We start from the raw sequence: 14,591 nt of genomic DNA, 5'->3' as shown, positions 1-14,591 counted from the left end.
TTTGAGCACCCTACAACACTAGGAAATGTGAAGGCACATCATGAAATACTAAGGTAAAGGTAAAGAGACCCCTGACCATTAGGTCCAGCTGTGGCCGACTCTGGGGTTGCGGTGCTCATCTCGCTTTACTGGTCGAGGGAGCCGGCGTACAGCTTCCGGGTCATGTGGCCAGCAGGACTAAGCCGCTTCTGGCGAACCAGAGCAGCGCACGGAAACACCGTTTACCTTCCCGCCGGAGCGGTACCTATTTATCTACTTGCACTATGACGTGCTTTCAAACTGCTAGGTTGGCAGGAGCAGGGACCAAGCAACAGGAGCTCATCCCATCATTGCAGGGATTCGAACAGCCGACCTTCTGATCGGCAAGTCCTAGGCTCTGTGGTTTAACCCACAGCGCCACCCGTGTCCCCATGAAATACTAGGTAAGGTAAAAAGGAAATAAGTAAGGACTTCGATCTGATCCAGCATGAGTATTCTTAGCACACTCTCTCCTGCCTTTCTTTACCTCACTGGGCTACAGACAAATTATGTACACCTCTTCTCAGCAACGTTGCTGTCACTTGTCTCTTTCCTCGGCAAATTTAAATACAGCCATGGACACAGAACGTTACCCCAAAGCCTTGCTGCTGCTGCTGCTGCTTGAAATCCCGACTCACCGCCTGGTTTGGAGAGTTGTCCGTCTTCAGCTCTTTGTGGTTGGAGAACTGGATGTAAATGGCCTGGCTCCGAAGGACAGGAGTTACCGTGGTGTAGTAGCTAACCATGGTGTTAGCTGCTTCCTCCGTGTTCATTTCTATGAAAGCCTAATTGAGATAGACGGACGTAGAACACGTGCTGCATCAGCCTTAAGTAATCTTAGCCCAAAGGCTGCAGTTCAATTTCTGAACAAGTCATTTCTTCATACACACAGAGCCCTTAAATACCAAATCACAATCTACTCTAATTTGGGCATATTTAAAGGGACATTAAAGGTTTTTTTTTAAGGTGCCTGCATGCCACACAGGAAACAGGGCTCTTAGTGTGCTGGAGTCACTGACTTCACGACGGTTCAGTCTTTGGAAGTTGGGGAGCTAGTAGGCCTCATAGCCGCCCTACTTTCAGCAGTGCTTTCTGACTTAACAAAACTTCAAGCCCCAGCCATTAGGATCCAATTGCCATCAACTGACAAGAAAGATCCCTAACCCATTTTTTTAAATAAGCGAGGATAGTGGAAGGTCAGTCTTCAACAAAAAAATGTGAGGTACACAGGCTGCATGTGGCTACCATTAGCTAGTGTTTGCCTTTGCAAATTGTGTCTGAATTAAGCCTGAGCAACAACAACAACAACGGCATCATGGCACCATGAGGTAGCCTCACACAGCTGCTGCCTCCAAGCTCAGCCTCCGCCTCGGCGCTCTCCTTCCTGATCTGCCCTCTTCCACAACCAGAAATGCATAGCTCTTATTATTCATAGATTGCTCCTCAGCACTTCCATTTTCTGGGCAGCTTGCAAAACGAACCCAGGTGAGCGAGAGCATTTACGTGAGCCTGGGCAAGACGTTTTTACCCAAGAGCTTCAAACTGGGGATGCCAACAAAACTAAGCAAAAAACTTTATACATGCAAGGGATGTCACTGACTTCCAGGCCCCAGGGATGTCAGTACAGTCTCTTATTTTGAGTATCTCAAATTATCAGGTTATCGTTTACCACGCATGGTTTGTCCGGGGGAAGACCACGATCCTGGGTTCAGACGTAATGTTAAGCTACGCCATAGCTTAGGCCCAGGGAGCACAGAAACAGCAGAACTGGAGTAAAGAGTGCCAAGCCTATTATTTCTGCTTTGAGAAGCTGCATGTCTGCTCATTCAACTAAGCTATTATGCCTTCCACTTTACAGCCAATTTGAAACTTGGTGGCTTGCATTTGAAACTAGCTTCTTTATGTCAACCCAACTGGAATACGGTCCCTAAAATTGATATAAGCCCGTTCCTAGGCCTGCTTAGGAAGGAAAACGCCGCCATCTACGCAAACAGTTTCATTTCTCCAAGCAGCTGCAAATCAAGCTATCGATTTGAAGGCTGGAGCTCCTGCAGCTGAAAGTGAAGATTCCTATGGTACAGCTAATCCCTTCTACCTGAGTTAAATGGCTCCACATGCACATACATACCTGGTTCTTCCCTTTCAACATCAGCAGGTTAGTGACCTTGCCAAAAGGTAGCCCCAAGGAAATGACTTCGGCTTCTGTGACGTCACTGGGCAGCTTGCGGATGTGGATTACTCGCGAGGGGATTCCTGCAGTTCTGCTGTCGCCTTTGAACTTTTTGCTGTCATTTCCGTTGGCTGGAAGAGAGATCCGGCAGGGACAGGTGAGGTCTCCGGGGCAACCCCTGGCAACTTCCTCGCCCATGGCAGTCAGATTGAGGAGTCGTGAAATGACGTCACTTCCTAGCCCGTTTATAAGACCTTTCTGGTCACCATTTAGACCAGTCTGTATTAGAACCAGACTGCCCCAGTGGCTGTCTAGTGTGGCTAGCTACTCCAGCAAGGCTGGGCAATAGTAAGCATAAAGTTTAGCGCGCAAACCAAGAGTAATCCGAGGAGGCCTTAACTCCTCTGTGGCTAAAAGGTGGTAACTGAATACAGGAGACACCTGAGTCTTGCAGAGCTATTACACTGATGCCGTGGCCATGCAAAACTGCCCCACCCAACCCCCAGTTTAAACCAGCCCCTAGAACTCCACCCACCACATGGGTTGAGCGTAGCTTCTGGCTGGCAGAAGCGATATAACCAGTGCAGCCAGTTGTGCCTTTGAAGATGGCTGTGCACAGCCTGAGAAACGTGCAAGCCGTCTGGTTACACAACCAGGGAAAGGTTTATGAATCCTTTCGTATTTTTGAGTTCTTAAACGCGCAGCTAGCCTGCATTGTGACCCCTTCCAAATGCAGCTGGGAAGGGAGGATAACCTCTCTTCAAGTTAGCTCTGTGCTGTCAGCAACTCGTGGCCAATCCTTTAAAATCCCCACCCTTGCAAGTGTGATGCGGTCACCGAAATGGGACTTTTAAAGCAACACTGACAGCCTGAAATTTGCTGCGGTAAATTTGGGCCCAGGGAATGCCAAGAAGGGCTTCTGAGTTGTGCCCTTGCAACGCTACGCCGACTGGCCAACCACAAACTTGTAACCGCTTCGCTAAGGCTTTCAAATTCACGGGCTACCTGTCCGGAAGCCTTAGGACACAGAGCTAGACAGTGGGAAAGCAATAATAAAAGGAAAGGAAGCTTCTGTTTAAAACCAAGGCCCCTGGGTTTGCCAAACACCAGCGCAACAAGCACTGACTGGTTCTGCAAAATGCTCAGGCAAGTGTTCAACACATCACCGAATACTCTTCCTACACTCATCTGACATTCAAATACTGCATGGAAGTTTTAATGTTAAAAGGTGGGGCTCAAGAGTCAGTGGTGACTGTGGGCGCGACAGTGAGGGGCCAACAGAAAAAGGCCAGGATCAAAAGTCCAGCTCACCCCCGAATAAAGAGGCATCATTCAGTTCCCAGCTGTCAAGAAGCACCCTGTGTAGTGATCCTAGCAGCATGCCTGAAACAGCAGACCCAAAAAAACAGACCCCTCGTTAAACGCCAAAATATCAGGGTGTTTGAAATGTATGCTTGCAATCTTATCTTCTGCTGGTAACTGTCCTCTGCCCTTACCTGTGCGGGACGCTAGTATAAACACATCTTTAATGAGATGCTCTGGGGCAGGTTAAAGTCAAGGTATTCGTTCTGGGGGTTGGGGGGCGGGCTGCAAGTCTGTTGAAACTTGTAAATCTAACAAGGCAGCAGAGGTTCCTTCCTTGGGGGCAGGGCTGTTGCTTTAACGAAGGAATAAGCATACTGGGGGTGGCGGTGGCTGGGAGGGGGAATATAAGGAAGAGGGCTAACTTTCGCTGACAACTGGGCCCTTCAGGAAAGCGCTGAACTCCTTGGGCTAGCAATGTTACCTGCAGAAGCAGAGGTGCTGCTCATGATAAAAGGTCCGTTAGTGACACAAGTAGAGAAAAGTTCGTCAGATCCCCGCTGGAAGAGAAAGAGAGGAGAGAAGAAAAAAAAAGGTAAGTTGACAGCACTTTTCTAAATTCTACACAGGAACCACGAGAACAGGAGGACAATCCAGAGTTGAAGTGGGAGAGAAATTGAGCGGAAGGGCGGGGAAAGGGGGGAGCCGGAATTTCCAAGCCCGTCCCCTTCTTTCAACCACATGAAATGGAGAAGTCAACGTTAAGAAACCTAGGAAGTAAAAGGGCAGAGCTACCCTGGTAGTGCCCATAACCAAGGGTAAAGTTTATTTTCTCAAAGGCAGCCAGCGTGGTGTAGTGGTTAAGAGCGGTAGTCTCGTAATCTGGGGCACCTGGTTCGTGTCTCCGCTCCTCCACCTGCAGCTGGTGGGTGACCTTGGGCCAGTCACACTTCTCTGAAGTCTCTCAGCCCCACTCGCCTCACAGAGTGTTTGTTGTGGGGGAGGAAGGGAAAGGAGAATGTGAGCCGCTTTGAGACTCCTTCGGGTAGTGATAAAGCGGGATATCAAACCCAAACTCTTCTGCTATCCTTGGAATTATAATATGTTGGACACCTTTCTCAGGCATGGTCAAGGCAAGGAAAGGCTATGAAGGCAGGCTTGAAAGCCTACCTGCACCATTTTAATGCAGGTTGAAGTTGCGAGGCCATTACACTCAACCTACCCAAATGGAGAACGCACTTGCCACTGCAAGCAGCTTACGCCTCAAGCAAACAGCCCTTTTTGCTGGCACTTTTATGTTTCTCAAAAACTTACCGCCTTCACACATTCAGTGTTTACGGTAACTAAGCACACACCTCAGAACAAGAAGCATGAGTGCTACAGACACGCACCCTTCACAGCGTGCAAAAACTCACAAGGCAGGAGGGCATGGGTTTGCTTCTCCACAACTGTGAAATGATCCCAGTGAGACAATGAATCAGCTGGTGGGCAAATGGGCTCTGCAGTTGGAGCAGTCTTCTGCAACCTGGTGGGCTGTGGATGGCTTAGATTATGAATCCCCATTGGCCCCAGCTAAAATGGCTGTGTCGTAGTCCAAATAATATGGAGGGCACCAGGTTGGGAAAAGTAGTTAAGAGTGCTGATTCTTTTGACCAGAGCACATAGACAGCAAATACAGTTGTACCTTGGTTGTCAAATGCGTTGGTACTCAGGCGTTTTGGCTCCCGAACGCCGCAAACCTGGGAGTGTTCCAGTTTGCAAACATTTTTTGGAAGCTGAACTCCCGACACGGCTTCCGATTGGGCGCAGGAACCTCCTGCAGCCAATCGGAAATCGCGCCTTGCTTTCTGAACCGTTCTGGGAGTCAAACGGATTACGTTCGACAACCAAGGTACCACTGTAGTCTGTTTAAGACCCTGTAGCCTTCCATCCTCTCAAGGCAAACACTGCAATGTGAAGGCAGGAAGTCAAGGACAGAAGCAGGGGTGCAATTTGTGACTAGGCAGTTCTACCTTGGAGCAGAGACTTGGAAGAGAATGATGCCTATTAACATTTCCGTGTGAGTCAGGAGGCACACCCAGAACAGCAACAGTAGAGCTCCTTTCAGCACCTGATGCTTAACTGATGGCATTTATTATCTTCCGAGTGCCAACTGAAAACATCTCATGAAACCACAACTAGGAGCTTGCTCAGAGTTCCTTTGCCTTTGTTTTTGCTGGAGATAACAAAGTTGAAGATTTGATACCTGGCATTAAAGTAATCTGCCCCCAACTAAGAATTTGCAGGGCAAACATACAGGAATCTGTGGCAGGAAGCAGCTAAGTAATGCGCCAACCCCCCAACATCCTCCAGCTGCTAAGGAAGAGCTGGTTTTTAACCTCAGAAGTGGCTGGAATAGCAACCGCAATCTGCACTATAGTCGTACCTTGGACCTCAGATGCCCTGGCTCCCAAACAAATCTTGAAACCTGGAAGTGAGTGTTACGGTTTCCGAATGATTTTCGGAAGCCGAACGGACTTCCGGAACGGATCCCGTCCGACTTCCAAAGTACGACTGTATAAACCTTAAACCAGATTTTTAAACCCCTGTGCGAGTGTATTCATCAGGAGTCCTGCTGGGGTGTTCTCGGCAGCGCCGGGAGGTTTCTAACACGGAGATTGTAATAGCGCAGACATTGCCGTTGGATCTAAGAACCCCAAGACTAACAGGCTTCATATTTTGAAGGCACCCACGTATCTGAAGTCTCTACCAGCTCCAGACTCCCAGCCCTGGGTATATCAGCACATTTTAAATCAGAAAGGGCCCCCTCGCCCACCCCGAATTCTACGGCTGCCTTCTACGATTATCTTGTCCTAGATTTTTCAACCGGCCACACAATGGGGCCTTGTTAACAAAGCTTGGTTGCTCTTCCTTTTCAGACTCTCCTGAAGCCGACTGGGTGTCCCCTTTCCTATACAGCAGGAGAAGAAAGCTTTCTGTTAGCTGAAACACTACCTGGTAGGGTGCAGAACCCAGCTGACATTCCCAGCAGTTGCGGCTATGTAAGAAGCCATTCACCACCTCCCACCTCTACTTCACGCCATTCGCCACCTCCCACCTCTCATCATTACTTTACACCTCTAACCTGTTAAAGTAGGCCACGCCATGCAAGCTTTGAGGAAGTGAAACACTTAAGGGCCTTTCGCCTCGATTTTGTTTGCCCAAAGCAAACAGCAGGGCCCTGGCCAACACCCCTGATCAAGCTCTGAGCATGTACATTCTCTGTGGGCCCTTCGGGGTTGCTATTTTGCCCCTATGGCTGCAGGCTGCACTCTCTCTCTACCAAGGATAGGTTAATTCCTGTATTTCCCGTGGGGGGCCAAACTGCAGGGGTCAAACATCAGCCTGAACGACGGCTTGCCTTGGCCCTAGGCTAGAAGGCAGGTGTTTCCAAACATGCAGCCAAACACACGTTTTTAAAACTGCTTCTCTGCTTTCCCCTGTGGGCTCAGCAACCCCGCAATTTAGACCTGCACATCCACTTTCATATTTCATCTCCATGCTATTCCTATAGCCATTCCCACAGCAGCTGCCTCCAGAGGAAGAGCGATAGCCTCAATTATGGCCCACAGCAAACCATTGCTAAATACAATGCCTGAACTAAGACAGCCAGGTATAGTTTTGGAATGCATTGTAATTTCTTTACCCGTTCCAGATAAAAAAATCTTCTGCATTCAGCATGAGGGCAAAACAGATCTCCACCAATGAGACTGCACATTCACTGTAGACATAAATCACTGTACTGGAATACTGTATTGCTGTTTCAAATGGTACAGAGGCCTATAATGTGTGTTTTTTTAATGCCAGATCCTAGAGCAGGCAACCAGCATATGCCTATTTCTTAAAAGTTCTGTTCACAACTACAGAGAGGCAAAGAGAAAATAATAGTCTTACTCTGCTCTCCCTTCTCCATGCCCCAGCCAGACTCCTTCCAGCTACTATGGAGACACGCCATGAAACAAACCTGCCCTTTGAGCGAATCTGAGGGGTGTGGCTATTGTTATTAACCGCTCAGAATTCCTGAGCTCAGAGTAACCAAAGTTATGCAGTCATGCTTGTCTGATAGGGCACTCCACACCCAAGCGAGCTGCCTGCAGCTTTTACAATTATGGGGACAAGCCATGGTTCCGACCTAAACCCAATTTTAAAGCGCTCCTTAACAGCTGGCAAAATTCAGCGGCTACACAGCGAAAGGTGGAATCAGAAGTTCTAGACAGGTTGTTGCATCAAAGGGCTGCATCAAACTAAGTTCTACTCAGAGTAAACCCAGGGAAACGAATGGGCCTCAGTTACTCACGTCCTTCAATTTAAACAAGTTTACTTTGAGTGCAACTAACACTGGCTGCAACCCAAAAGATTAAGGTTTTAGCGTTATGTTGAAAACTTCCCGCAAACTCACCTTGCAATCACACAATTAGGTGAACTTGCCAAAAAGTATCTAGAGGGGAAACTTTGCGCCAGACATAATTCTAGGGCCGGAGTAGGCAAACTAAAGCCCGTGGGCCGGATGCGGCCCAATCGCCTTCTCAATCCGACCCGCGGGCGGTCTGGGAATCAGTGTTTTTACATGAATAGAATATGTCCTTTTATTTAAAATGCATCTCTGGGTTATTTGTGGGGCATAGGAATTAATTCATTATTATTTTTTCAAAATATAGTCCGGCCCACCACATGGTCTGAGGGACAGGGGACCAGCCCACGGATGAAAAAGGTTGCTGACCCCTGTTCTAGGGCCCAGGTTATGTAAGAATTGGGATGGGCCTTATATTTAAAAGGCACGGACCACAACTGCACCTTTGTTATGGAAAAATAGTATGATGACAAGGCAAAGGAGGAAGCAACTTGGCCCTTCGGGTCTATGGCGGGCCCAATTGGCCTGCCACACAGCTAGCTGCCAACCTCTGTTACAGGAGGGCTAGAAACACGCCTCCCCATTTTGAAACCAAGCAACAGAATCACATTTTAGAACGATCACAGCACACTGTAGTGATTTGAAGCCTTTGCCTATGAACCAAGATTGACGTGTAAAACTAGTGGTAACATGCCCAAAACTGTGCAGGACCCAAGCTTTGTGGCGAACGCAGGAGAATCCTGTGCCAGCTTCTGTTCCCAATAACCCAGGCAGTCTTCAAAAGAGGACGGCCGCCCAATAAAAGCTCAGGAATCCCAATAAAGCTTGCAGAGTTGAGGCCAAGGTCACCGCAGAGAAGTGGGTCGCTTGAGAACCTTGGGACATGCTTCCAAGACATGTTTAGCAAGGAAGAAAACATGTGCCGAGCACATGGCATACACAGAGTCAGGATGCTTCCCGCCTCAACTGATGCCAACAGGACTTGGGAACAAAATTAGCGCCTAGCAGAACCAGGGCAACTTGGGTTCTTCAGTTCTTGCACGGTGCATTTAATTGCAATACCTGCTCAGCTTTGCAAACTTCCTAGCAGTATCACTGCTCCACCGCCAGGTCTATTCAGAACCAATAGGACAATAGATAGAGCAATGGTCTGTCTCAGTATAAGGGGGGATTCCAAGTCACCTGGTACTTCTTCCACATGCTGAAAGGCCACTGTTTTAAGGGGCCTTTCTACATGGAAGTGAAAAACTGTACAGTACTGACTTGATGGCTCCAGCCTCACCCAAGGCAAGACTTTGCAAAATTAGAATGCTTTTCATTTACATCAAATTTGGTAGTTTTCCCACAGTGTTTTTATTAGTACGGGCCAGAGTCAATCAGTATAGAAACACTGTTTATTTCATGAAGGGAACATCCAAGTCAGTTTCTCATTTGAAGGAGGCGCCCCTCCCAACAGTAAGGCTTTATGTTACTACCGGCTTCGATAATAACCTCAAGAGGCTAAGCAAAAACTTTAATAACTTTAATTAGGCAAACAGGAACGTACAACCAAACTAATGAAATCAGAACTAACTTGTACTCACATTTCTCTGCAAGAAATTGAGTGCAACATAGCCCAGTGTTTTATATCTGAGATTCAGTTTGTGATTACAATTAGCTTAGCAGTCTGTAAGATGGAAGCACATTTTTTTTGCTCGGAAGTGGCTTCCGCCACCCTGGCATCCTCCAGATGTTTTGCACTACAAGTCCCAACCACCCCGGAAAACACAGCCATGCTAGCTGGAGCTCATGCCGGCTGGACTCAAAACACCTGAAGGGCACCTAGCTGCTGTAGGCTATCCTACTGGGATCGTCACCACAGGATGAGGCCCTTACGATTATTTGATTCCACCCCTTTGCAATTTTACTATCAGAACTTTTAGAAGGCAGAGAGGTTACAGGCAAACAGTGAAAGCAGATCTACGGTCATACACACTTTATATATTTGCATTATCGGTGCAGAGGGATTTTGATCCGAGTTCTCTCGTGATTTACGAATTGTGATAACCTGAGTATCAAGGATTATCATGAGGAAGTTCAGTGAGGATCGTTTATGCAAGTGATATTAGTGCACACTGCTTGCCGTAAACTTTTCTATTATTGGTTATCATCATTGATTTATTTATTGTCTTCTACACAATAAATGTGAAGCACAAGAAAAACTGCAAAAAAGTTTTTTAAAAACATACAACATAGCCAAAACAAAACAAAACACTCATATTAAAGGTTCATTTATTCAGCTGGAAAATCCTGTTTGAACAAATGAATCTTCAGTTGTTTCCAGGGAGTGTACAAAACAGGAAGGCAGCCACGCAAAACTACGGCTCCAAATTACTGTGGAACAGGCCTCAGAACTTTGGATTTTGGAGGATAAACTTTCCCGCAGAGTGCAGGGATGTGCTGGGTATTTAAGGGATAAGGGGTTGCATAGAATGTATTTGTTGATGGATATGTTTTGTATATTTATGAGTGGGGAAAGATCATGGAAAAGCTACTTCTGATGGCTATGCTGTACTCACAAACAAGGCTTCTGGTGTATAAGTTAAACACAAAACAGACCTATTTGCTTCAAGGAATCAACAAAGCTATAAGCATCTTATTGAGAGGATAAACAAGGCCACAGCAAAATGAACCACTTCAAGGCTAAAGGTGAGGGCTATAATTTGAATTGCTCCCTTTACATCGACATACATACTGCAAAAGGAAAGCCAGGCTGCTGTTGCATTACAAAACACGACTTTCTAGACCTTTCCGACTGCAAGTGGCTAGTTTTCCATTTGCAGGGAGTGTGGCATTTTACACAAGATGGAGCATCCAAAACACACAAACACCCCCTTGCAATTTGTGGTGGTAAGACCTTGTCTACCTTAACGTTTCCCAAATACTAGCACGGATGTAAATGAGGGAAACTCCTATTCCCAGTCACTCGGGTCATCTGTTCCCAGCAACGATTCCACTGAAAAAGTTGTGCCAGATACATTCAGAACCAAGGAAACGGGAGTTTCGCCATTTGCAGCGCAGATGGGCACCTCCACACATATACAGCAACATTAACTGCATACCCTACGTGTTTCCCATATTTTTAGACTGCCAAGAAAAGGTCTGCGTGAGTCAATATCCCTTTGTGTCAGCACATGTGGCTCCCATCTGTGGCCAAGCCCGCTCCAGCAGGGTCTACCAAGAGGCAGCCTGTTGCAGCCTTTGAACCGAAGCCGTAAATTGAGGGGCCAGAATTCCTCCGCTCACATTCTTGGCCTGTGGCCCGAAGCCGTAATTGCTGTTCCCATGGCAAAGATCCTGGCTTCCCTACAAAACCAGGTCTATCCAGCCAGGCAGAGCTAATTGCTCTCAAGCGCGGCTCGCAAAGGAGGGGACAATGAAAGGCGTTACGGAGCCTGTGGCGTTTGTATAGTGGGACACAGGCAGTTCAGTCATCGTGGCAAAGGGGGAGGGGTTTGGAAAACGTCAGGGTCCCCCCCACCCAAGGCTCGGTGGTCTGCCATGAGGTATGATTTCACATTCTCTTTCCTGGATTCAGAGCAAGCCAGCGATTAAAATAATTATTTCTATTCCCTATGTTAGGTACCAGCCGATGACTGAACAGCCAGGGGCTCATTACTCAGCGATGGGCCAGGACTGAGAAAATGGAGGCACCAGCAGCCTTCAGTGTTTGATCACCTAGGATTTTAACAGGCCTGCACAGCTCCCATCCTATGATCTATCGCCTTTCAAAAGTCAACAGCGCTTCCTGGTTCCCATCTCCTTTCCAAGTTGTGATTACAGCAGGCTGAACATTCATCCCCCCCCTTGCCTTCAGAAGTGATTTTAACCAGCTTTCGTAAACCAGAGGTCTTGCTGGGCAGAATTTTCTTTATATTTCAAACTTAAAAGACAGGAGCCTGTTGCAAACTAGGTGCCACTGCTCTCAACTAAGTAAGGAACACATCTTTACACTCCTACCAGTAGCTAAGTCTAGTATTTTTACTACATCCCTTCCAGGCAGCACATCCTATCCTTTACTTTCCTTGAGGTTTGCTGTCTCAGCTTTTATGCTGCCTCCACCGCTGTTCCAACCACTGCCATTTTCTGTAGATAAAAGCTTTACTTCAAGGCTGGGTCGAAACTAGCAGGATAAAAGGCCAGGCGTTATTGTGCTCCCAGGGTATAGGTGGTGGTTTAATCGCAAACCAACTTTACAATACAGGCTTGGGGTGTGCGTCAAGGCAGCTGGAGCTGTCCCTAAAATTAGGGACTCGTTCTTTCCCGGGGAGAAATACGTCCAGATCTCTCACCAGACTTCTTTAATAGCAATGTTGTTTTATATTTTCAATCACCAAGCTATCTATGAATTGTCAAGGACATCCTGCATACAACAGAACATTCAAGGACCACTCTAAATGGGCAAAGTGGATGCATGACTTTTGATTAGGAGGAAACTGCCAAGGATTGCTGACTTTTAACACTAGCAACAAAACACCCCTGCTCTCATACAGCTGAAATTAAGGAAGCTGAGTGTGTGCGTGTTAACCAGAAGTGGATTTTTCTGTAGAAAGACTGAGTACCATTATGTTATGCTGTTCTGAACAAATTCCTGTGCTCAGAATTTTTTATTTCTGAGTGGATGTCTTTTGAACTTTTTGATGGATCTTGGGGTTCTAGCAAAAACACAAGTTGCTCAACATAAGCCTTAAGTCTGCCTACACCACAACCCTGCACACGCTGAAATGTGTGCCTGAAAACACACCAGACATTTCCCTACCGTTGTGTGTTCCAGTTCCTACACAACAGACATGTAGAAACGACTATATCAGCCTCGTACCAGGTAACAGAAGTCACAAAACACCAGTTCTTTTAAAAGCAGCTTGTTTCTGTAAGAATGCGGTGGTTTACAGGACAACATACATTTGCTGAAGCAATGAAAGAAAGGAGGAAAAAGGCCTACCTTTGTACCAACTGTTATATCTTGGACAATGCTGTAAGAGAAGGACAAGACATAAAATATTAGATTGGTTTTCAAATACAGGAGGTATAAAAAAAACAACTATGCAACTCTTAGCAAGAAACTCTGTATGCTTAAAATAGTGATGAGGAACCAAGCGCCAAAGGTATTCAGAAATTTACGAGACAGCGAACTGTATTTCTTCCAACAGCAAAGAGCATGGATAACAAGGTAAGCGCTTGCTATTTCTAAGAATACAACACAACTTCCAAGTCAAAAGGGCAGATGTGTTACATGCAGTCACATCTCAGTCTGTAAGTCATAGTGACAATTCACCCCCAAAAGGAGAATTGCTGGCTTACGTTAATTACTGTGAAGAAAACAAGAACTGTTTCAAATTGTACTCTTAACCTTCCACCCAGCTCTGTCCAGCTTAGAGAACCAAGGTTTTTTTTTTGCATTTAATGATGCATAAGTTGCTCTTTATTAAGGGACATTGAGATCTTATCCCTTTCTGCAGACACCCTTGTTATAAATACATGTCTAGAATCAGGTCCTCTAATCTCACTGAGTCCATCTTTTTCCACTGTATCAAAGGGAAAAAACTACTCAAGAAACTTCCCAGCCCTGACTATAGAGCTTGGGCTCCCTAAGCAATGGGGTCCGTACTTGTCCCAACAGATTATTTCTGTTCCCTCACCCCCTTCTCCCCAGCCCAGCATATCAAGACTGCAGTGCTGCTGGTAGCCCTAGTGTTAGTCACAAGGGGAAAGACAGAAGGAAAATGAGAAGGGCCGCACTGCAGGTTGTAAGGTCCCTCAGAGACGCATGATCCCAAAATGAGAGCACATGGTGGCAACCCCAAACTGCTAGGTCTCTCAGAATGGCAATCATGGTTGCAGTTGGTTAAGAGTGTGGTGCTGACAAATCCAAGGTTGTAGATTCGATCCCCATGTGGGGCAGCTGCATATTCAGGTTGGACCAGGTGATCCGCAGGGTCCCTTCCAACTCGTATGAGCCTATGAATTTAAATGGGTCTACCCCTTGGTTGTTTTGCTGTTGCGCTAGGCCACAGTCTGGCTCAGGATGCCTGAGAAATCCAGGCTCATGGCCGAGTCCACCCAAACCACAAGCTGGAAACCACAGGACAAATCTTGGTTGCAGTTCATGGGTTCATCTGGAGAGTGCTCAACCAGAAGCCTGGGTTCGGACAACACAGTAGCCAAACCATGGCTTAGCTCAACACAGCAGCAAGTGGCTGCTTGCTCAAACCAAGCCATGGTTTGGCTTAGCGTTTGTGTGTGAAGGGGGCCAGACAGACAGCCGTACTGCCATACACCTAGAGTTTTAAGACAAAAGGTTTACTTCACCACTCCCCGTGCTCACTTCAATTGATCTCATTTGGCAATTTCAAAGAAACCAGGCCAGGCTGCCTCTGTGTTTAATCCCAGCAAACCACTGGGCTCCCTTGCCCCAACTGCCCACGCATTTCTTCTTCAAAAGCCAACTTCTGACTCCTCACCCCCAGCAGTTCACAGCTGGCGTTAAGTCTGATTCAGGACTAGCTGCCAGGAGTACTACAAGCTAGCAGCAATTGCCATTGCGAACCACTGGCTTTTTTTTTAAAAAAAGAAAAAGCTCAAGTGAGGGAACGCAGGATTTTTACAATCCCACTGGTGTTTAGAATTGCCAGCGGTGACAGATGGGTTTTGTTGAGATCTTGAATGCTTAGT

The 14,591-nt window shown here is 46.9% G+C and overlaps 1 protein-coding gene across 2 annotated transcripts in view; it reads right to left on the bottom strand.

Moving 5' to 3' along the window:
- PTBP1 (polypyrimidine tract binding protein 1) overlaps nt 1-14,591 on the bottom strand; it is a 36,193-nt gene that overhangs the window by 16,329 nt on the left and 5,273 nt on the right. The window contains exons 2-6 of one of the 2 annotated variants that reach the window (XM_081895624.1): nt 12,862-12,892; nt 3,975-4,050; nt 3,500-3,571; nt 2,147-2,319; nt 657-803 (exon numbers count right to left, since the gene is read on the bottom strand). In XM_081895624.1, coding sequence (XP_081751750.1) covers nt 657-803; nt 2,147-2,319; nt 3,500-3,571; nt 3,975-4,050; nt 12,862-12,892 — 499 coding nt within the window. The remainder of the gene's footprint in view (nt 1-656; nt 804-2,146; nt 2,320-3,499; nt 3,572-3,974; nt 4,051-12,861; nt 12,893-14,591) is intronic. The other variant, XM_081895625.1, reaches the window with a different exon arrangement.

The sequence above is a fragment of the Podarcis melisellensis genome (genome assembly GCF_964234715.1).
Source record: "Podarcis melisellensis genome assembly, chromosome: 18".
Classification (NCBI taxonomy): Eukaryota; Metazoa; Chordata; class Lepidosauria; order Squamata; family Lacertidae; genus Podarcis; species Podarcis melisellensis.
This window is presented reverse-complemented; position numbering and strand designations above follow the sequence as displayed.